This window comes from Dendrobates tinctorius, unplaced genomic scaffold (genome assembly GCF_039654945.1).
Source record: "Dendrobates tinctorius isolate UK_male_01 unplaced genomic scaffold, ASM3965494v1 ptg000201l, whole genome shotgun sequence".
NCBI classification, from domain to species: domain Eukaryota; kingdom Metazoa; phylum Chordata; class Amphibia; order Anura; family Dendrobatidae; genus Dendrobates; species Dendrobates tinctorius.
The window spans coordinates 17,732,859-17,755,000 of NW_027361868.1; the positions used below are offsets into that span (position 1 = coordinate 17,732,859).

Here is a 22,142-nt window from a genome sequence, read left to right on the forward strand (position 1 = left end):
GCACAATGAGTTAAACTTAAAAACTGTCAGTGAACTCATTCAGATGGAAAGACTTGGAGAGTTAGCAACTTTTCTTCAATCGGTTTCCTGAGCTCCTCTCAGGTGATTTATGACCACAGATCGCATCCAAGTTGAATGTGCAGCTGAAAAAAAAAAAACAATCTGTAAAAACCAAAAGGTTAAATTTTTTTTTACCCACTTGCAAAAATCATGGTCCGCTCCAAGTAAACCCCATTACCGTCATCTCAGGCACCTTTGGCTCTAATGATCGGTAACACCAATTATGATGTCCAGCATAAAGCGGAGGCTGCAAGGGAAGGTAGGGACATCTGAAAGTCGCAGACCAGGGGTGTCACGTGATTGGCAAAAAAAATCGGAGACACTTTGGAGTGGTAAGTATATTAGTAATTATTATTATAGCGCCATTTATTCCATGGCGCTTTACATGTGAAATTAGTGATGAGCGAACCTGCTGGGATAAGGTGTTATCCGATCATGATCGGGTGCTAACCGAGTGTCTTCGGCGTGCCCAAAAAATATGTTCGAATCCCAGCGGCTGCATGTCTCGAACTGTTTGACAGCCGCAACACATGAAGGAGGTTGCCGAACAAAGAGACATTCCTTGCATGTGTTGTGGCTGTCGAATACCCGCGAGACATGCAGCCGTGGGGACTCCAAACCACATCCGGTGAAGTCCCGGCTGAGTTCATAGGTACTGGGAGTTTCCAGCTGGCCAGTGTCCTTTTCTAGATTCTTGGAACTTCATTTGCCCAAATGAATGTGCTTTCGCGAGACCATCATCAGGGATGTTAAAGACGAGGTCAAGTCCTACAGCCAAATCAAAAACAGGAATCGTGTAGATATTGTTGATCGCCATAAGAAGAAGAGGAATGCCGAAAATCAACATGGCTGAGAAACCCATGGTAAAGGAAGGGTTGGTTAGTGGATGGAAAACTTCTCCAACTTCAGCCAAAACTGAAACTTTCACGTTACTGAGCTTCTGAAAAACGTCAGATTTCATTTTTGTCCGATCAGTTGCTGTGGTCTACCACACGTATGTGTCATTTCACCACACAATTAAAGCTTTTGTGTACGTTTTAATCATCCATCCTTGTCGGAAAAAAAAAACCTCTCGAATGTAAACCAGATGTGTCCAGGATGGACACGGCACAAAGTCATCTCAGTCTTCATTGTGTGCTTGGGTTGTGCTCGTTAAAATGCCCCCCTTTTTTATCCCAAACCAGCCCTGTTGTAAGATTTTCCGCACATAAATCCCGAGATTAAAAGCTAGGCTTTGGCATTAACCGAGCCATACTTATTAATTCGATATTAGTAATGCAGAAGAAAACAAAATGGCAGATGCTCCGGGTTTTCCTGACATTTGCTTAAGAAACGTAAGAGCAGGATATTTGCTTTGCATTGAAGTTTCGCTGTTTGCTTTATCCGGTCCCACATCCAACAGTTTTTCACACTCGTGAAACTATTTTTTACTCCTTGAACTTAAAGGCATAAATCAGCACTCCGCTCCCGGGGGTTACAAAGGAGACTGCAAGATTGTTGACCTTTCTGACAGCCCCTAGCTTAATAAAACTCCCCCCCCCCCCCAAAACTGTCAGGAGGATTGGCCAATATATAAAAAACCAAATGCATAGAAGACGGACTGTTCGGTTACAGAATCCAGAGATCCTGAAAGGTGTTTGTCATCACAGGACACCATCTAACCGTCCTGTCAATTTGTGTTGCTTCCAAATTCCTCTATACCAGAGAGTGCAACGAGGTGGAAAATCAGCGTGTGAGGACAAGGTGGCTGCCAGGGCTACAGTCCTCCAAGAGATGCGTCCTTTTACTGGCAGTTATATAGGTGGCCAACGAGACCATCAAATACCGCCAGCAATGGCAACCAAGAAGCACAAGCGTCAAACAAAGAGGCGCCATAAACCCGTCGAGAAAGGACGATCTACAAATGTGACAAATGTGAAAATTAAAGTGATTCTTTACATGGTTCCTTAGCTACAGACACCCCCTTTTTCTTATGGTCTCACCATACACTGGGATGACTGCCGGCTGAACGACTCCACCGTACACAGAAGCGTTCAATCTGCTGCATCCCAATTTTTTGTGCATCACCTGGGGAGTGGTGAAAGGCGGGAAATGGGCACTGAACAATCTCCTCCCCTCTAGCTTTAGCTCTAGCCATATGGGCTACGCAGTCAGAGGCACGTTCCTTATTTAGTACCATGCCCACTATTCATGCTGGGGATACTTAAACGAAGTATCATCGGGACAGAGGCTGCGGTCACTGTCACAGCCCCTGCTCTCTTCCTGACCAGAAGCGTCGTGACGATGGTTTCAGAGACTGCGCTAGTCACATGCACAATGACAGTGCGCTCTCTGTTGCTGGCTCAGATCAGCAGTAACAAGCCAGCAACAGAGCACAGTGTTGTAATACCTGACGTGCAGAGATCAGTGATGTCACTTGTGGGGACGGCGCTGATTTTTGCACGCCGGGTATTCTGACAACTCATTCTTTGCCAGATCAGAGAGCGCACTGTGATTGTGCACATTACACATCACGCAGTGACTAGACCAGCCTCTAAAACGAGCATAACTGATGGAGCTTCTGTCCCATGATGATGCTTTGAGTATCCCAGCATGCACTGGTATTCTCAAACAAAGTGTCATCAAAATGGAAGTTAAAATAAAGAAAAACAGTTAGCCAGTGTAGTTAGGGAAGAGTGCTCTCTATGAGAGAGCTGCCGCCAGACGTCTCTGGCGTTGGCTTATCTCACCGAGAACAAATGGATCAGCAGCCCGAAATTGGACATGCCAGAAACTAATCCTACCCTTAACGATTTGTCGGGGGAGAGTTTATAAAAAGTTATAAACAAAATCTCTTCAAAACAGACACGTCTGTTATCATAGCATCCTTAAAGACACATACAATAAAAATATATTATTTATCCCGCACGGTGAATGCCAAAAAAAAAAACTACACCAGAATTGGCACTTTTATTTACTTTCACATAAAATGAAATAAATAAAAATGAACCAAAAGTTGCATGTATTTCAAAAGTTACCAATAAACAATACAATAAAAAACTACCATTCTAAGAAAAAAAAACAAACCATTATGGCTCTCAAAATATCATGCAAAAGAAAAAAAACAGAAAAGAATAGTAAAACAGAAGAATTACATATTAGGAGTCACTGTTATTTTATAGAACTGTACTATAAAACTTACCTTTATTTATTCTGCATGGACAATGCAAAAAAAAAAAGAATAGAAAAAAACATGACCAGAACTGCAGTTGCACAAAAAAATATGGATTAAAAAATGATAAAAATGTCAATGTACGCAAAAATAATACTTCGAATAACTACTTCTGGTCAAGAAAAAATAAGCCCTCATACAGAAAAATGTTTAACTTATGACTTAGAATATGATGTTTATTTTGAGTATTTATTGTCTAAAAGTAATAAAAACAAAATAAAATTATATTAATTTAGTATCGCCATAAATGTGCTGATCAACAGTTAACAATTTTCTTGTGCCGCAAATGAAAAGCGTAAAAAGGAACCAATATAACCGTAATTGTTTTTTGTTTTCTACTTCAGTTAATAAAAATTAGGAATTGGGCTGTATTTACCACAAAGTGCTGCAACTAATTCCGGACCAATCAAGCTCTCATACAGCCACAGAGACAAGATAGACAAAAAAAAAAAAAAAAAGAAAGGCTCCAGAAATGTGACAATAAAAAAGCAAAAATAGAAAGAAAAAAAAAAAAAGAAAAATTAGGCTTGGTTCTAATGAAGTTAAAAACGGACAGAATATAACTATTGAATAGTGCGAAAACACAAAGATCTCTATTGGAACCATTTTTATTCTGGGGGAAAAAAGGCTATGAAGAGTCGGTGGCCTATATCTCTAGTGACTAAACATCTCATCTCTGGACACTAGAGTGGGGCTAATTAGGATGGGCCCTATGTGATGGCATTTTTATCGGCGTGGCCCATCAGGAAAGTAATCATGATACAAGAAGCAGCTACAGTCCCAGATGAAGGCTACATCTCCGCAGAGATTCGCTCCGTTTTTGGTCATACACGCCACAGCGGCTTCCAGTAATGAACGCAGCACTGCCATGTGAGTTACTGGATGTATTCGGTTAGTCATTCAATTGAAAACAAAAAAAACACAATAAGGAAAGACACGTGAGCAGCAAGCACAGCACATAATGTTGAATAGGGCGATGTGTAATCTGCTTCTTTTAATAGTGCACCGACTGCCTTTCAAAGAACATAAACCTTGCCTTTGCTGCGGCACAGAATCCATTTAGTGAACTCATTAACAAAGACCTTAATAAAAAACATCTTGGAAAACGATGCATAAACACATGAGCAGCGCCAGACCTGCCAGCCGGGCTCATTACCGGGTCCCTGCACGACAGAGTATACAATATACAATTTGAAATGGAATATTGGAAAAAGACAACCTTGTAAATAATCATGCTATCCACAGCTTCAGTTTATGAAAGCAAGACGCAACCATGTTACACAGCATTAGGTGCGCTAAAAATCATACATGGTAAAGAGGAAATGTAGAGCTAACAGGCTGCAACTGTGTAAAGAAGATGAAGACTTGGTAAAGGGAAAGGAGAGGAACAATGCATATTATAAAAAGGGAAACAACAAGGTAAAGGGCAAAGACCAGAACAATGTAAGGCTATGTACCCACATATGCAGAAAAAAACGGACTTCTTCCCAAGAAAAATAGGCGTTTTTTGCTCTTTTTTTTTTTTTTTTGCGTTTTTTACAGGAGCATCTTCCTGCTCATAGAATATAGTGAGAAATGCAGATTTTTCCGCAAAATTAATGAACATGCTGCGGTTTTTTACCGCAATGCGTTTTTTTCACGGTAAAAACGCATCATGTGCACAAAAATTGCGGAATTCATTTAAAAGAATGGGATGCTTCTTGTATACTGGGAAAAGGGAAAAACGCTTCAAAAACGCAAAAAAACTGCTTACGTGGGTACACAGACTACAGGGTGAAGGAAGGTACAGAAAAAAGGAAAAACAGGAACACAAGGTAAAAGAACAGTAAGGCACATGGTAAGGGAAAGAGACAGAAAGAAGGAAAAAATATAAGGAGAACAAAGACCGGAACTGTACAAAGGGAATGCATAGGAACAGGGTAAAGGAAATGAAAAGTAATAAGATATCAAAAAAAGACAGGAACAGAGGAAAAAGAAGAGATGGAAACCATGTAAAGGAAATATACAAAAAAGAGAGAGACAAAGTAAGGAGAAGAGACAGGAGCAAGGTAAGGAGAAGAGGCAGGAGCAAGGTAAGGAGAAGAGCCAGGAGCAAGGTAAGGAGAAGAGCCAGGAGCAAGGTAAGGAGAAGAGCCAGGAGCAAGGTAAGGAGAAGAGCCAGGAGCAAGGTAAGGAGAAGAGCCAGGAGCAAGGTAAGGAGAAGAGCCAGGAGCAAGGTAAGGAGAAGAGCCAGGAACAAGGTAAGGAGAAGAGCCAGGAACAAGGTAAGGAGAAGAGCCAGGAACAAGGTAAGGAGAAGAGCCAGGAACAAGGTAAGGAGAAGAGCCAGGAACAAGGTAAGGAGAAGAGCCAGCAACAAGGTAAGGAGAAGAGCCAGCAACAAGGTAAGGAGAAGAGCCAGCAACAAGGTAAGGAGAAGAGCCAGCAACAAGGTAAGGAGAAGAGCCAGCAACAAGGTAAGGAGAAGAGCCAGCAACAAGGTAAGGAGAAGAGCCAGCAACAAGGTAAGGAGAAGAGCCAGCAACAAGGTAAGGAGAAGAGCCAGCAACAAGGTAAGGAGAAGAGCCAGCAACAAGGTAAGGAGAAGAGCCAGCAACAAGGTAAGGAGAAGAGCCAGCAACAAGGTAAGGAGAAGAGCCAGCAACAAGGTAAGGAGAAGAGCCAGCAACAAGGTAAGGAGAAGAGCCAGCAACAAGGTAAGGAGAAGAGCCAGCAACAAGGTAAGGAGAAGAGCCAGCAACAAGGTAAGGAGAAGAGCCAGCAACAAGGTAAGGAGAAGAGCCAGCAACAAGGTAAGGAGAAGAGCCAGCAACAAGGTAAGGAGAAGAGCCAGCAACAAGGTAAGGAGAAGAGCCAGCAACAAGGTAAGGAGAAGAGCCAGCAACAAGGTAAGGAGAAGAGCCAGCAACAAGGTAAGGAGAAGAGCCAGCAACAAGGTAAGGAGAAGAGCCAGCAACAAGGTAAGGAGAAGAGACAGCAACAAGGTAAGGAGAAGAGCCAGCAACAAGGTAAGGAGAAGAGCCAGCAACAAGGTAAGGAGAAGAGACAGGAACAAGGTAAGGAGAAGAGACAGGAGCAAGGTAAGGAGAAGAGACAGCAACAAGGTAAGGAGAAGAGACAGAAGCAAGGTAAGAAGAGTCAGGAACAAGGTAAGGAGAAGAGACAGGAACAAGGTAAGGAGAAGAGACAGGAACAAGGTAAGGAGAAGAGACAGGAGCAAGGTAAGGAGAAGAGACATGAACAAGGTAAGGAGAAGAGACAGGAGCAAGGTAAGGAGAAGAGACATGAACAAGGTAAGGAGAAGAGACAGAAACAAGGTAAGGAGAAGAGACAGGAACAAGGTAAGGAGAAGAGACAGGAACAAGGTAAGGAGAAAAGACAGGAACAAGGTAAGGAGAAGAGACAGGAGAAAGGTAAGGAGAAGAGACAGGAACAAGGTAAGGAGAAGAGACAGGAACAAGGTAAGGAGAAGAGACAGCAACAAGGTAAGGAGAAGAGATAGCAACAAGGTAAGGAGAAGAGACAGCAACAAGGAGAAGAGACAGCAACAAGGAGAAGAGACAGCAACAAGGAGAAGAGACAGCAACAAGGAGAAGAGACAGCAACAAGGAGAAGAGACAGCAACAAGGAGAAGAGACAGCAACAAGGAGAAGAGACAGCAACAAGGAGAAGAGACAGCAACAAGGTAAGGAGAAGAGACAGCAACAAGGCAAGGAGAAGAGACAGCAACAAGGCAAGGAGAAGAGACAGCAACAAGGCAAGGAGAAGAGACAGCAACAAGGCAAGGAGAAGAGACAGCAACAAGGTAAAGAGAAGAGACAGGAACAAGAAAGAAGGAAAAGAAAATTATAACTGGACTAAGGGAACAAAAAGGAACAAGGAAAAAAATTGAGCACGAAAAAGGAGAAGAAAAAAGTGCAACTGGGCAAATATAACAGACACGAAAAAGGTAAAAAACAAAGACAGGAACAAGACAAAGTGAAAAGACAGGAGTAAAGTAAACAGATAAAAAAAAACTGCAAAAAAACAAAAGGCAGAATTAGCAAATAACAACCCATGCGTATTTCAAGGCATTGTACCAACCAATGTAATCAATGAGAAACAATACCAGTTTAAGTGTTAGCAAGTAATGTGACATAATACTATATTTTTAGGCCTCACCACGTCACTGCTACATTTGATAAAATAATTACACTTAACACTTTTTCATTTAGGGAATCTTTAGTTACAGTCCCCATGTTGGCTGCATACCATTACCGGGATGGTGCTGACGTACAGGCACTTCATCTCTGAGCTTGATGAAGCCCTGGAGAATTATTATTTTCTTAATGTCTATTTAGTTCATGTCGTCGATATACAGAATACAGCACTTTAGAAGAACGTAGAATTTCACATATTTTAGACATTACAGTTTGTGCATTATAACCCTAGCCGGGTTTACTGAATCAATCTGCAACGTCATGACCGCAGGGACACAGAAAGCCTACATTACTGGCACTTTTCACCACTAGAGAAATCACAAAAGAAAAAAAAAAAAAAAATTCTACTCTCAATCAACACTGTGCTTTTCTGGTAGACTGCTGGCTCAGTATAAAACACTGCATTTACCACAAAATAATCATCTTTCAAACCCTCGCCGATCCTTCACCCTGACCCAATGCACTCTCTCAGATTACTCGAGATCTTGCTTAGTCTCATGGCTCGCCTCAAGGCCTTTCACATATTTAAAAAAAAAAAAAAAGACAGAATTTTACTCTTCTAGAGTCAACACTTTTGTATAATCGAACTTATTAATTCTCCATACATGAGCCCCTACAACTTCTACACTTGTTCAAAAAAGGAAGACAGCAAGCAGCAGGCGGTGGAAGGATAGAGAGGCCCAAAGCAACACCCATCGGACCGGACCAAGAAGATTAGCATACAGCGTGGGAGATATAAAAAAGGATTTTGGGGGGTATACAGGGTTAGTCAAAGGGTTATGTAAGGATTTAGGGAATGCAGCGCAGATACTAAATAAGGTGATATTTTTCGCTGCCATGTCACAAAACTTGTGACAGGTTTGCTTTAATTCCTTAGTGACCGAGCCAATTTTGACCTTAATAACTAAGCCAATTTTTACAATTCCGACCACTGTCACTTTATGAGGTTATAGCTCTGGAACGCTTCAATGTATCCCACTGATTTTGAGACTGTTTTTTTGTGATATATTGTACTTCATGTTAGTGGTAAAATTTCTTCTATAGTACTTGCTTTTATTTATGAAAAAAATGGAAATTTGGCCAAAAATTAGAAAATTTTGCAATTTAATTTTCTAAACTTTTAATTCTTGTGTCCTTAAATCAGAGAGCCATGTCACGCAAAATAGTTAATAACATTTCCCACTTGTCTACTTTACATCAGCACAATTTTGGAAACAATTTTTTTTGTTAGGACGTTATAAGGGTTAAAAGTTGACCAGCGATTTCTCATTTTTCCAATAAAATTTACAAAACAATTTTTTAGTCACTTTGAGGGGTCAACATGACAGAAAATACCCAAAAGTGACAATTCTAAAAACTGCACGCCGCAAGGTGCTCAAAACCACATTCAAGGATTTACTAACCCTACAGGTGCTTCACGAGAACTAAAGCATTGTGGAAGGAAAAAATTAACATTTAACTTCTTTCACACAAAAAAGTACTTGATACCCTTGTGAAAATAAAAAAAGTTTGGGTCTAAGGAGAAAATAGACTACAAAATTTGTTATGCAATTTCTCCTGAGTACACCGATACCCCATATGTTGGGGAAATCCACTGTTTGGACGCATGGCAGAGCTCATAAGGGAGGGAGCACTTTCTAAAATTGGCTGGAGTCGATGACTGGCACCATGACGCGTTTGGAGACCCCATGATGTGTCTAAACAGTGGAAACCCCACAAATTCTAACTCCAACCCTAACACAGCCCTAAAAACAACCCTCAACCAAACCCTAACCCCAACACACCCTTAAACCCTAATCCTAACACAACTCTAACCCCAGCTCTAACCCCAAACCAATTTACAACCCCAACACAACCCTAACTCCTTCTCTAACCCCAATCCTAACACAACTCTAACCCCTGCTCTTACCCCAACCCTAACAAAACCCTAGCCCAAGCTCTAACCCCAAACCCTAACCCTAGGGTCCATCACAGTGATCATAAAGAACCAATAGGAAAAGTCTATTGCTTCCAAGTACCGGCCAGCAAATCTCGGCGTGTGCAAGGCGCATGCGCCCGCCATTTTCTACCAGGAAGATTATGTGGAGGGACGGAGCTGGAGGATCCGGGATGGCGGAGGTACCGGGGGAGGGGGGGGGGGAGGCTCAGGGGATCCCATTTCTCTTCTCTGGTATGCTAGATCATATCACAGGAGAGAGAAATGAATGGAAAATCTGCGCTTTTTTTGTGATCGCCATTATTCAGTAAAAACTGACCCGAATCATGTTCTCCAGGGTCTCAGATTTTCTGGTGCTGGGGGGCGCTATACACTTATTTCTCAGCGCCATTAAAAAGCAGCGTTAAGGAATAAGACCCCTTAACTGCCGCTGCTAAAAGGCGTATCAGCAGTCATTAAGGGGGTTAAGAATGGTGTTGCATCCAATCTTAATCAATGGCTCACTGGAGAACAATGTGCCGAATTTCATTAAAAAAAGCACGTCATTTAATGATTGCGGCACATCTTCTTAGTGCCGTGCGCCTCGCCAGATATGTTATTCCAGTTAGGGACTGAAGTAGCATTTCTGGCGTGCGAAGCATACACTTTGCTGAATTTAATGGGCGGCTGTAGCCACATCTCGCCCTATCTCTGTCCCTTTTGGTTGAGATGCTTCATGCTGGAATGCAAAAAAAGCCAAAATTATTGAGCAACACTGCATAGCTTAAAATTTTGAAGCTTTTCAAACCACTGCTGAATCAAGGCCTAGGACTTTATAATGTATTCAACCCCATTGGGCAAGTTTTCAGCTGATGTATTCGGAGAACATAAAAGCAGTTGTACTGTTTTTTTTTTTAATCTGCCCATTCCTTACCATTTCTTCCTATTCTGAAGCTCCTGGTGGGGCACCACATACAGTGATTATTGGTTGCAATCTCATATGTCCATGTCGAATGAGCCAAAAAGTACAAAAGTACATAGACAGGAGAAGAAGCGTCTGAACGGGTGCAGTGTGATCGGTAAGGGGAGCATTACCTCCTTTATTGTGCTCCATTCTGTGCGGTTTAAAAAAAAAAAAAAATGCAAGCGGCTGTTTAAATATCCGTTCTGCTCTATAAAGTATGCAAAAATGGATTTCAGGGTAGTATTTCGATTCAATAAAAACACATTAATCATTCTTGAGCTGTTTAGGGTAACCAAGAGAAGGGATGCCAAACCCAGTTTTCTGCTCCATTGCGAATAAACAGATATAAAACCTAAGGAATGTCTGTTCTTGTGGTCTCCAGTGCTGGCCCAAGTTATTCTAACCCTTAACTTGTTTACTTAAGATAAAAAAGATAAGGAGGAAAAATGAAACGCAGAACAAAAACGTAAACCACAAAAAAAATCCACACAAGCTGACCTCTCACTCAGCTCGAAGTGTGTGGGTGAAAATGGAAGTCCCTTCCTACTTAGTCAGCTCCCTCCTATTGTGCTCTGTTTTTATCTTGTGCTTTATTTTAATTTTAGACCCTTGAAAACAGTAAAAAAAAAAAAAAAAAGTTGATCTCAGCTAAAGTCTCAATCTCAGATGTCAATCACAGTTCAAAAGGCTGGCCCTTATAATGTGACCATGTGTATTCTGCTGTCGCTTGCCATTCAGTGACACCTTTCTACACAATGTGGGGTACAAAATGGGAACTAGACAAAAATGCCTGCAACTCAGCATATGTGGCAGCGATTGCTGACCTCTGGTGTCAAGAGCGCAAGCGACCGACCTCTGGTGTCAAGAGCGCAAGCGGCCGAGCTCCAGTGTAGACAGTGCAAGCGACCGAGCTCCAGTGTAGACAATGCAAGCGGCCGAGCACCAGTGTAGACAGCGCAAGCGGCCGAACTCCAGTGTAGACAGCGCAAGCGGCCGAGCTCCAGTGTAGACAGTGCAAGCGGCCGAGCTCCAGTGTAGACAGTGCAAGCGGCCGAGCTCCAGTGTAGACAGTGCAAGCGGCCGAGCTCCAGTGTAGACAGTGCAAGCGGCCGAGCTCCAGTGTAGACAGTGCAAGCGGCCGAGCTCCAGTGTAGACAGTGCAAGCGGCCGAGCTCCAGTGTAGACAGCGCAAGCGGCCGAGCTCCAGTGTAGACAGTGCAAGCGGCCGAGCTCCAGTGTAGACAGCGCAAGCGGCCGAGCTCCAGTGTAGACAGTGCAAGCGGCCGAGCTCCAGTGTAGACAGTGCAAGCGGCCGAGCTCCAGTGTAGACAGTGCAAGCGGCCGAGCTCCAGTGTAGACAGTGCAAGCGGCCGAGCTCCAGTGTAGACAGTGCAAGCGGCCGAGCTCCAGTGCAGACAGTGCAAGCGGCCGAGCTCCAGTGTAGACAGTGCAAGCGGCCGAGCTCCAGTGTAGACAGTGCAAGCGGCCGAGCTCCAGTGTAGACAGTGCAAGCGACCGAGCTCCAGTGTAGACAGTGCAAGCGGCCGATCTCCAGTGTAGACAGTGCAAGCGGCCGAACTCCAGTGTAGACAGTGCAAGTGGCCGAGCTCCGGTGTAGACAGCGCAAGCGGCCGAGCTCTGGTGTAGACAGCACAAGCCGACTAGCTCAATGATTGGCCAAAGTGTTGATGCACTGTCGATGTGATGTCACCACTGTAGCCAATCCCAGAGCTCAGCGACTCTGCTGATGTAGATGGAACGAGCCACCAGGCACATTGATTAGCTACAGTGGTGATGCGTACTGTCAACATGAAGTCATCGATGTAGCCAGAACACCTAAGCAACGATAGGGAGCCAGTGCTGGACTTGAGGAGGGAGAGTACCTTCTTTGTTATTTTAGATTCTTTAGGGTGCTTGGGGTCCACGTTTCTGAAACCCCTTTAAGTCGTTTTTCCTGATGCTTGTTGCTGTGTTTTTTTTTTTTTTTAGCACCGATGGTAGGTGTTACTAAGTGCACAGCAAATTAATACCTGCAGCAGTCTTGTACCCTATTACTGCCATCAGAGCTCCCAACGTTGAAAGGGAATGTCAAAATTACGGCACATGACTATTGCTTACAGTACTGGTAGACGAGGTCACAGATGTATGGAAAACTGTTTTTCTCCAGTTTTCTCCCATGACAACCTAATGTGTGTCTTAAACTTGAGTTTCACCAAGACAATATAAACCCTAAATACACTTTGTGCACTGTGGAAAGGTGATAGAAGTCACAAATCTTCCCATGCCCATCATACGGATCTCTCACTGTACTATATGCACCGTGTCTTTGTGGCGCCAGTAGCCGGATGGATCTTCATTGTGCACAGCCCACTTGTCAGAGGAGAGGAAACCTACATGCATGCAATAATAGGACCCGGCATGAGCCCTCTGTACTCTAGGAATATGCAGAATGGATTTACTTTTAATAAATCCCCTTTTTTTCCCCACTTCATCTTGACAAGTGGGGCGGCACATTTCTGTAAATACAACTGAATAACATTCCTGGAGGGAGGCACCGAGCTTATAAAACTCCCGACTGTGCCACCCCCTCAACAACCGAAACACGGAAACATTCCTGTGGACGACTGTAGTTTTTATAACAAGAGTTTACTACTTTAGTGGCCGCCGGACCAAAAACATGCTAACCACAGGTGCAAAAATACACGGCAAAGGGCTTAGGAACAGCACTTCCCGCTCGTACGTCTTACTGCATCCTATCAGGCTGCTCACAGCTCAAAACTTCTCACTCTTGTAAAAATCCTTTTGGTACACTTGATGTATTCTCTCTAGAACTACGTATACAGGGCGGACTTGGGAGCCAGGGGCCCACCAGTAACCAACTTCAAGGCCCAATTTTCAGCTACGTGCAAATCTGACATGAACTGGGTAGATTGTTACAGTTAGGTCCATATATATTTGGACAGAGACAACATTTTTCTAATTTTGGTTCTAGACATTACCACTATGATTTTAAAACAAAACAATTCAGATGCAGTTGAAGTTCAGACTTTCAGCTTTTATTTGAGGGTATCCACATTAAAATTGGATGAAGGGTTTAGGAGTTTCAGCTGCTTAACATGTGCCACCCTGTTTTTAAAGGGACCAAAAGTAATTGGACAATTGACTCCAAGGCTATTTCATGGACAGGTGTGGGCAATCCCTTCGTTATGTCATTCTCAATTAAGCAGATAAAAGGCCTGGAGTTGATTTGAGGTGTGGTGCTTGCATTTGGAAGGTTTTGCTGTGAAGGAAACATGTGGTCAAAGGAGCTCTCCATGCAAGTGAAACAAGCCATCATTAAGCTGCAAAAAAAAAAAAAAAAAAACATCCGAGAAATTGCTACAACATTAGGAGTGGCAAAATCTACAGTTTGGTACATCCTGAGAAAGGAAGAAAGCACTGGTGAACTCATCAATGCAAAAAGACCTGGGCGACCACGGAAGACAACAGTGGTGGATGATCACAGAATAATCTCCATGGTGAAGAGAAACCCCTTCACAACAGCCAACCAAGTGAACAACACTCTCCAGGAGGTAGGCGTATCAATATCTAAATCTACCATAAAGAGAAGACTGCATGAAAGTAAGTACAGAGGGTTCATTGCATGGTGCAAGCCACTCATAAGCATCAAGAATCAAGAGGCTAGACAGGACTTTGCTAAAAAAACATCTAAAAAAGCCAAGATATAACAAGAGAACATAGAATGGCAGATTTGCAAAAATTTGCAAAAATTCTCTGCAGCCAAAAATATGGCAGTAATCAGCAAGTGCTGAACAAAAAATACAGGGTATTTAGTCGATACTTTTTTTGCAAAAAAATGTATACCAAGCTGCCTCACCAATGTCAAGGTAACCCGTGTCGAAGCAGTCCCTATCTAATGTATTTAATACCTGAACATCTTGAACAGTGTCTTGACATGAACAGGATTCAGACAGGCTGCTCCACAGTGTGGGCTTATGGTCTGAGACAGCTCTTTTATACAAAAATTTTGTACAATTTGCAAAAATTCTCTGCAGCCAAAAATATGGCAGTAATCAGCACGTATCGACTAAATACCCTGTATTTTTTGTTCAGCACTTGCTGATTACTGCCATATTTTTGGCTGCAGAGAATTTTTGCAAATTTTTGCAAATCTGCCATTCTATGTTCTCTTGTTATATCTTAGTTTATGGGTGGTGTGAACATTGTCTGACCGACGTGTTCACATTTGTGCATTTCACATGTGTTTTAATCCGTTTTTTCCTTGCTTGGCATGGTTTGGGAGACCCCACCCCTCTCCTGTGTGAGGTGTACAAAAGAGCTGTCTCAGACCATAAGCCCACACTGTGGAGCAGCCTGTCTGAATCCTGTTCATGTCAAGACTGTTCAGATGTTCAGGTATTAAATACATTACATAGGGACTGCTTCGACACGGGTTACCTTGACGTTGGTGAGGCAGCTTGGTATACATTTTTTTTGCAAAAAAACGTATCGACTAAATACCCTGTATTTTTTGTTCAGCACTTGCTGATTACTGCCATATTTTTGGCTGCAGAGAATTTTTGCAAATTTTTGCAAATCTGCCATTCTATGTTCTCTTGTTATATTTTAGTTTATGGGTGGTGTGAACACTGTCTGACCGACGTGTTCACATTTGTGCATTACACATGTGTTTTTAATCTAAAAAAGCCAGCAGAGTTCTGGAAGAACATTCTTTGAACAGATTAAACCAAGATCAACCTCTACCAGAATGAAGGAAAGAGTATGGCGAAGACGTGGTACAGCTCATGATCCAAAGAATACCACATCATCTGTAAAACACGGCGGAGGCAGTGTGATTGCTTGGTCATGCATGGCTGCCAGTGGCACTGGGTCACTAGTGTTTATTGATGAGGTGACACAGGACAGAAGCAGCCGAATGAATTCTGAGGTGTTCAGAGCCATACTGTATGCTCAGATCCAGCCAAATGCAGCCAAACTGATTGGTCATCATTTCATACTACAGATGGACAATGACCCAAAACATACAGCCAAAGCAACCCAGGAGTTTATTAAAGCAAAGAAGTGGAATATTCTTGAACGGCCAAGTCAGTCACCTGATCTCAACCCAATTGAGCATGCATGTCACTTGTTAAAGACTAAACTTCAGACATAAAGGCCCACAAACAAACAGCAACTGAAAACCACCGCAGTGAAGGCCTGGCAGAGCATCAAAAAGGAGGAAACACAGCGTCTGGTGATGTCCATGAGTTCAAGACTTCAGGCAGTCATTGCCAACAAAGGGTTTTCAACCAAGTACTAGACATGAACAGTTTATTTAGAATTATTTAATCTGACCAATTACTTTTGGTCTCTTTAAAAACAGGGTGGCACATGTTAAGGAGCTGAAACACCTAAACCCTTCATCCAATTTTAATGTGGATACCCTCAAATGAAAGCTGAAAGTCTGAACTTCAACTGCATCTGAATTGTTTTGTTTAAAATTCATTGTGGTAATGTCTAGAACCCAAGTTAGAAAAATGTTGTCTCTGTCCAAATATATATGGACCTAACTGTAAATGAATAAGATGCCGCCTTTTTCTGTATATAGTGATTCAAGTATATAGTGCCAAGTACTGCTCATATAAGAGGATGGTGGCCCACTGAAGGATTTTCCTGTTCTCCTGTGAGCCAGTCCAAGCCTGGATTGAGGAGATACCACTGGTGCAACCCGTGCAGGCCCTTTGGACTGCAAAGGGCTCATATACTGTTCTTGAACACGGGCCCTTTTCTATCTGTGTCTACCAGTGCATGAATGGATGAAAAAAATAATATAATACAGTAAATATGAAAAACTGACTGCTAGTTTAATCTAATGGCAACTGTCAAAAAGGCAGGACCGCCCTTCACGTACCTTGAGAAATCTAAATGCTTACACCCGTACTGTGCTAAATCCAAATTCTCCTGCGTTTTGATGAGAAAAATTACAAATATATAATCTTCTTGTCTGCACCTATCAGTTGGGGAATAAAGGAAGTGACTGCCTACCAGGGGTGCAATTCGAAAGATTGCTTGGATTGAGTGTACATTAATTGGGCAGGGTTCAAATTTTTTTTTATTTTTCTGTCAATGTCTTGATATAGATAGATAGATATATATATATATATATATATACACACACACACACACACATACACACACGCACTGGTAACCAACTTATGATTTTACTTAAAAAATGCTTTGACCCAATTAATTTGCACAGCACTGTGTGTATATATATATATATTAGAAATCTTGCTGCAATTTTCACACTGGCTGCAGGGACTATTTTAGACTCAAACTTCCTTTTGTTTCAGGAAACAATACATGTACATTGACCACAATTGTTGGATCTGGACTCTATCTTTTGTATTGGAGCATCTAATGAGAGTGTGCCTAGGACATTGTAAAGGAAGAGAGCGCGGAGTCAGATGTGACAGCGCCTATTGTGGCTAGTGGCTCCTGTGTGATCAGCTGTGTACAGAGATGTTACCTGTTATTGTCATCCTGCCTTTGCTAATGATAAAACATCTGTAAACTCTTCCTGAAAAGGAAGGAAGTATGGATTTAAAAAGCCCTATTGGCCAGTGTGAAAATTGGAAGATTAAATTTTTTTTCTTAATAAAGATTGTGATATGAAAAAAAAAGTATGACATTGTTAAAAAAAATATGTTTAAATGGAATTTTAGTGTTTAAATGTAAGTTATTTTCTGACAATAGATTCCTTTAAAGATTACAAAGAGCAACCATGGCTCTGAGCAACTTATCTTATTCCCCACTACAAAGACAACCCGTTGATTGAAATGTGTAATCATGTAATGATTCATTTGCCCTGTGGTGGCGCTGCAGGAAAACAAGACACTTACTGCCAGGTTTCCCCACAGATCACAGCTGATCACTGGAGGAAGACTCACTGCCCTGCTTATTATCAAGCGACCTGTTTTAACAAGTAGCAATTCTCCAAAAAGTTAAATGCCTTTAAATTGGTTGTCTATTAGGACAAACCCATCCCTTTGTTTCCCTCTTTTAAAAATAGTAACACTTATACTCAACTCCGGTCCTGGCACCAATCCAGCGATGCTTGCATTGACTATCCCGGGGATTGCATGACATAATCTCAGCTTCCAATCAGCGCTTTCTTCACTCTCCTGGCCTTCGAACAAATCAAGACATACAAAAGGAAGCTGGAGCTACTGATGCTCTCCCACCACCTGCAGATGTGAATTACATCCGTAAAAGAGAGAAGAAATCGCTGACTGGCCGCGGAATTGCGTGAGACTATGTTAAGCAAGCCCCGGGAGAGCCAGAGCCGACACTGCTGGACCTGCACCGGCACTGGAGGCAAGTATAAGTATATTATTGGAGGGTGACGTAGGGATTCAGAATGGCTTGTCCAAGTAGTAGACAACCTCTTTACGCTTTTCAAACAATAATTATCTTGGCTGGCCAAAAAAGCCAATAAAGAACATTTTCTGATGACTGTAGACAACTTTTCATGACCAGACTGGACTTAAAATTGGTAAGCTTAAAAATCCTTGATGGCAGAAAAAATGCCAATTGGCAAAATGCCAATATTCCCTCTGCAGGGAAGCACAAAACCCGCTCAAATAAGACATATGTGCAGGAGGAAAATAGAGCTACTAGGTACAAATAAGAATGTAAAAATATATATCATTTTATTAGGCAAATATACAGAACATACAAAAATATCATTGCATACGATTTTAGGACATAAGATTGCAGCAGGAAAAAACCAAGGTGCATTGCAGGGGGAACAATGGTGCCCAAAAATATACCTGGATGTCACATTGGTAAATAGATACAGGCAAATGAATGCACCAATTGAAAATATTAGTAACGGGAGAGCTCAGAAAAAGTGGACTCGTTTGTGGAATGATATTTTTGTATGTTCTGAATATTTGTCTAATAAAATGATATATATTTTTACATTCTTATTTGTACCTAGTAGCTCTATTTTCCTCCCGGACTTAAAATTGGCCTGCTTTGATGGATTTTTCAGGTTTTATTTTTGTGTAGTTGTTGGAAATTCGGTCATGCAACATGTCAGGAGACCTTAAAATGTGTGCTTGTCACCCACTTTTTTAATCCATGCCAGATCTATTCCGTCTTGGTCTTTGATAATATCTGTAATACCTGTCAACTGTGTTGGCAACAATTTCCAGTTGTTCTAGGAGGAAAGGATAAAGAGTGGGGAACCTAGAGAAGAATTCTCTTCCGGTCATCCTGCAGAGAAGCAACACGAAAAAGAATTGTTAGCATACATATGAAAAGTAATAAAGTACGGTAAATGAGGAAACAATTCTAATCTGGCTGCTGATTAATAATCTCGACCCTCATCCATCTCACATTTTCTGCTATAATGACTCTGAATGATTAAAGCTCAGATTGAAGCTTCCACCTGTAGATTCATTTACAGTTGTGGCCAAAAGTATTGACACCCCTGCATTTCTGTCAGATAATACTCCGTTTCTTCCTGAAAATGATTGCAAACACAAATTCTTTGGTATTATTATCTTCATTTAATTTGTCTTAAATGAAAAAACATAAAAGAGAATGAAGAAAAAAGCAAAACATTGATCATTTCACACAAAACTCCAAAAATGGGCCAGACAAATGTATTGGCACCCTCAGCCTAATACTTGGTTGCACAACCTTTAGCCAAAATAACTGCGACCAACCGCTTCCAGTAACCATCAATGAGTTTCTTACAATGCTCTGCTGGAATTTTACACCATTCTTCTTTAGCAAACTGCTCCAGGTCCCTGATATTAGAAGGGTGCCTTCTCCACACTGCCATTTTTAGATCTCTCCACAGGTGTTCTATGGGATTCAGGTCTGGACTCATTGCTGGCCACCTTAGAAGTCTCCAGTGCTTTCTCTCAAACCATTTTCTAGTGCTTTTTGAAGTGTGTTTTGGGTCATTGTCCTGCTGGAAGACCCATGACCTCTGAGGGAGACCCAGCTTTCTCACACTGGGCCCTACATTATGATGCAAAATTTGTTGGTAGTCTTCAGACTTCATAAAGCCATGCACACGGTCAAGCAGTCCAGTGCCAGAGGCAGCAAAGCAACCCCAAAACATCAGGGAACCTCCGCCATGTTTGACTGTAGGGACCATGTTCTTTTCTTTGAATGCCTCTTTTTCTCCTGTAAACTCTATGTTGATGCCTTTGGCCAGAAAGCTCTACTTTTGTCTCATCTGACCAGAGAACATTCTTCCAAAACGTTTTAGGCTTTTTCAGGTAAGTTTTGGCAAACTCCAGCCTGGCTTTTTTATGTCTCGGGGTAAGAAGTGGGGTCTTCCTGGGTCTCCTACCATACAGTCCCTTTTCATTCAGACGCTGACGGATAGTACGGGTTGACACTGTTGTACCCTCGGCCTGCAGGGCAGCTTGAACTTGTTTGGATGTTAGTCGAGGCTCTTTAACCAACATCCGCACAATCTTGCGTTGAAATCTATTGTCAATTTTTCTTTTCCGTCCACATCTAGGGAGGTTAGCCACAGTGCCATGGGCTTTAAACTTATTGATGATACTGCGCACGGTAGACACAGGAACATTCAGGTCTTTGGAGATGGACTTGTAGCCTTGAGATTGCTCATGCTTCCTCACAATTTGGTTTCTCAAGTCCTCAGACAGGTCTTTGGTCTTCTTTCTTTTCTCCATGCTCAATGTGGTACACACAAGGACACAGGACAGAGGTTGAGTCAACTTTAATCCATGTCAACTGGCTGCAAGTGTGATTTAGTTATTGCCAACACCTGTTAGGTGCCACAGGTAAGTTACAGGTGCTGTTAATTACACAAATTAGAGAAGCATCACATGATTTTTTGAAGAGTGCCAATACTTTTGTCCACCCTCTTTTTTATGTTTGGTGTGGAATTATATCCAATTTGGCTTTAGGACAATTCTTTTTGTGTTTTTTCATTTAAGACAAATTAAATGAAGATAATACCAAAGAATTTGTGTTTGCAATCATTTTCAGGAAGAAACTGAGTATTATCTGACAGAATTGCAGGGGTCTCAATACTTTTGGCCACAACTGTAGATTGATCAGAATACTTGCAAAAAAGACAATAAAAAACAGAGGGCGCAAGTATCAAAAACGAATCCGGGCTATACCGCAAATACAATTTCTAAAGGGAAACCGACATGTCCAGAAGCACCATTATCCTGCAGATAGAGGGTTAATCTGCAGGTAAATAGCGTTTTGGCTTACTGAAATAGCGGTTACAGGGAGAAAATGAAGTTATAGTCCCCCTGCAGCTGCTGACTTTCAGCCATTGGAACGGTACAGGGAGCAGTTACAATCACCGCTGAAATCACTCCCCAGCCCTTTAATTGACAGCATGCTGTGCAGTGGATGTGTGTAGGGCGGGCTGTTAATCAATGTGCTGGAGAATAATTAGTGATAACGGTAACCCCTCCCTGATGACTGGCAGGAGGCAGCTTCAGGGGGGATATAACGTCATTTTCTCCCTGTAGCCACTGATGCGGTAAGCTGGCTACACAGGGTTTAAACGCTATTCATGAGTGTGAAAGCTGACTTTATAAAAGGGTAATCTGATTATTGGTTGTCACATTGCTGCATCATCCTATCAATCTCTGGGGGGGAATCTGACTACAACTACTCAATTTACCTGCAGCACATCCACAGGACAAATGGAAAATTACTGTCTCTGCCAAGGAAACACATGACAGAATCTGAAGAGCAAGAGATGATCTTGAAAAAGATATTAAAATTGTATTCCGCTCTGAGAAGAAAAGTGTGCAGTCACAGTGACTGAAGACTGCAGAACATTGGCTGTGTGCAATGCGCACACTGTCACGATTCCGCTATACTCTCTGTGCAATTTAAAGACTTGCGGTCACGTGAGGCTTCTCTCAATTTTCTTCCATTAAAAATACTTCCCCCAACTTCATGACTGTTAATCATGACAGTGTGCATATCCCACGCCGTCACAATTCAGCAGTCAAATAGAATGAGTGCAGACTTTTCTACTTAAACTGGAAAACCCCTTTAATAGAAGACTTGCAATCTGTTGAGCATTTTGTAATAGAGGGTCAGCTGAACAAATATATAGATAATGTTGCAGGAAAAGATTTGTAATAACTTGCTCCTACTAAGCATTACTTGTTCTGTGGTTAGGAGTCCAGTGGGCGGTTCTATTACCAATTAAAACCGCCCACCAGACTCCTTAGCCTAGAATAATTTAAAGTTAAACTGACATTTTTCTTACAAAACTATATATCAAACTTCGCAGCTCCTCCTGCAGTGTACCTTTCTGATTGTAGACTGGGCAGTACTTTTAGTTTTTCTTGCGATTTCTGCCCAGTTTATAGATGAGGGTCTTAAATAAGGTGGTGGGGGGGCAGCTAAGTCAGAATTTTCTAACATGGGCATATGACAGTCTTTTCTATACCAATCATCATCCTTTTGGACTTTAGGGTTAAAGCACTTTTAAGAGTTAATATTACTATATAAAGTTTTTAGATGGAAACACGGCCGCCCCATTCATGCACACAGATTATATGGCTTAGCTTTAACCACCAGTGTGTGAGTGCGGTGACTGACCAAACATTGCAGTACATGCAAAAAAAAAAAAACCGACGCAGCAGCGGTCCAGGTTCATCCTCTTTAGATTGGACGCATGTTGGATACTTCTACTTGGAGCTAAAACGGTCCCTGCAATCATCATAGATTCCACTCTATACATGATATTTTAATGATAGTGTG

The 22,142-nt window shown here is 42.0% G+C and overlaps 1 protein-coding gene across 1 annotated transcript in view; it reads right to left on the minus strand.

Annotated features, from left to right (window-relative positions):
* LOC141056974 (tRNA (32-2'-O)-methyltransferase regulator THADA-like) overlaps window positions 1-22,142 on the minus strand; it is a 541,174-nt gene that overhangs the window by 309,492 nt on the left and 209,540 nt on the right. The window contains exon 6 of the mRNA XM_073553454.1: window positions 18,540-18,629. Coding sequence (XP_073409555.1) covers window positions 18,540-18,629 — 90 coding nt within the window. The remainder of the gene's footprint in view (window positions 1-18,539; window positions 18,630-22,142) is intronic.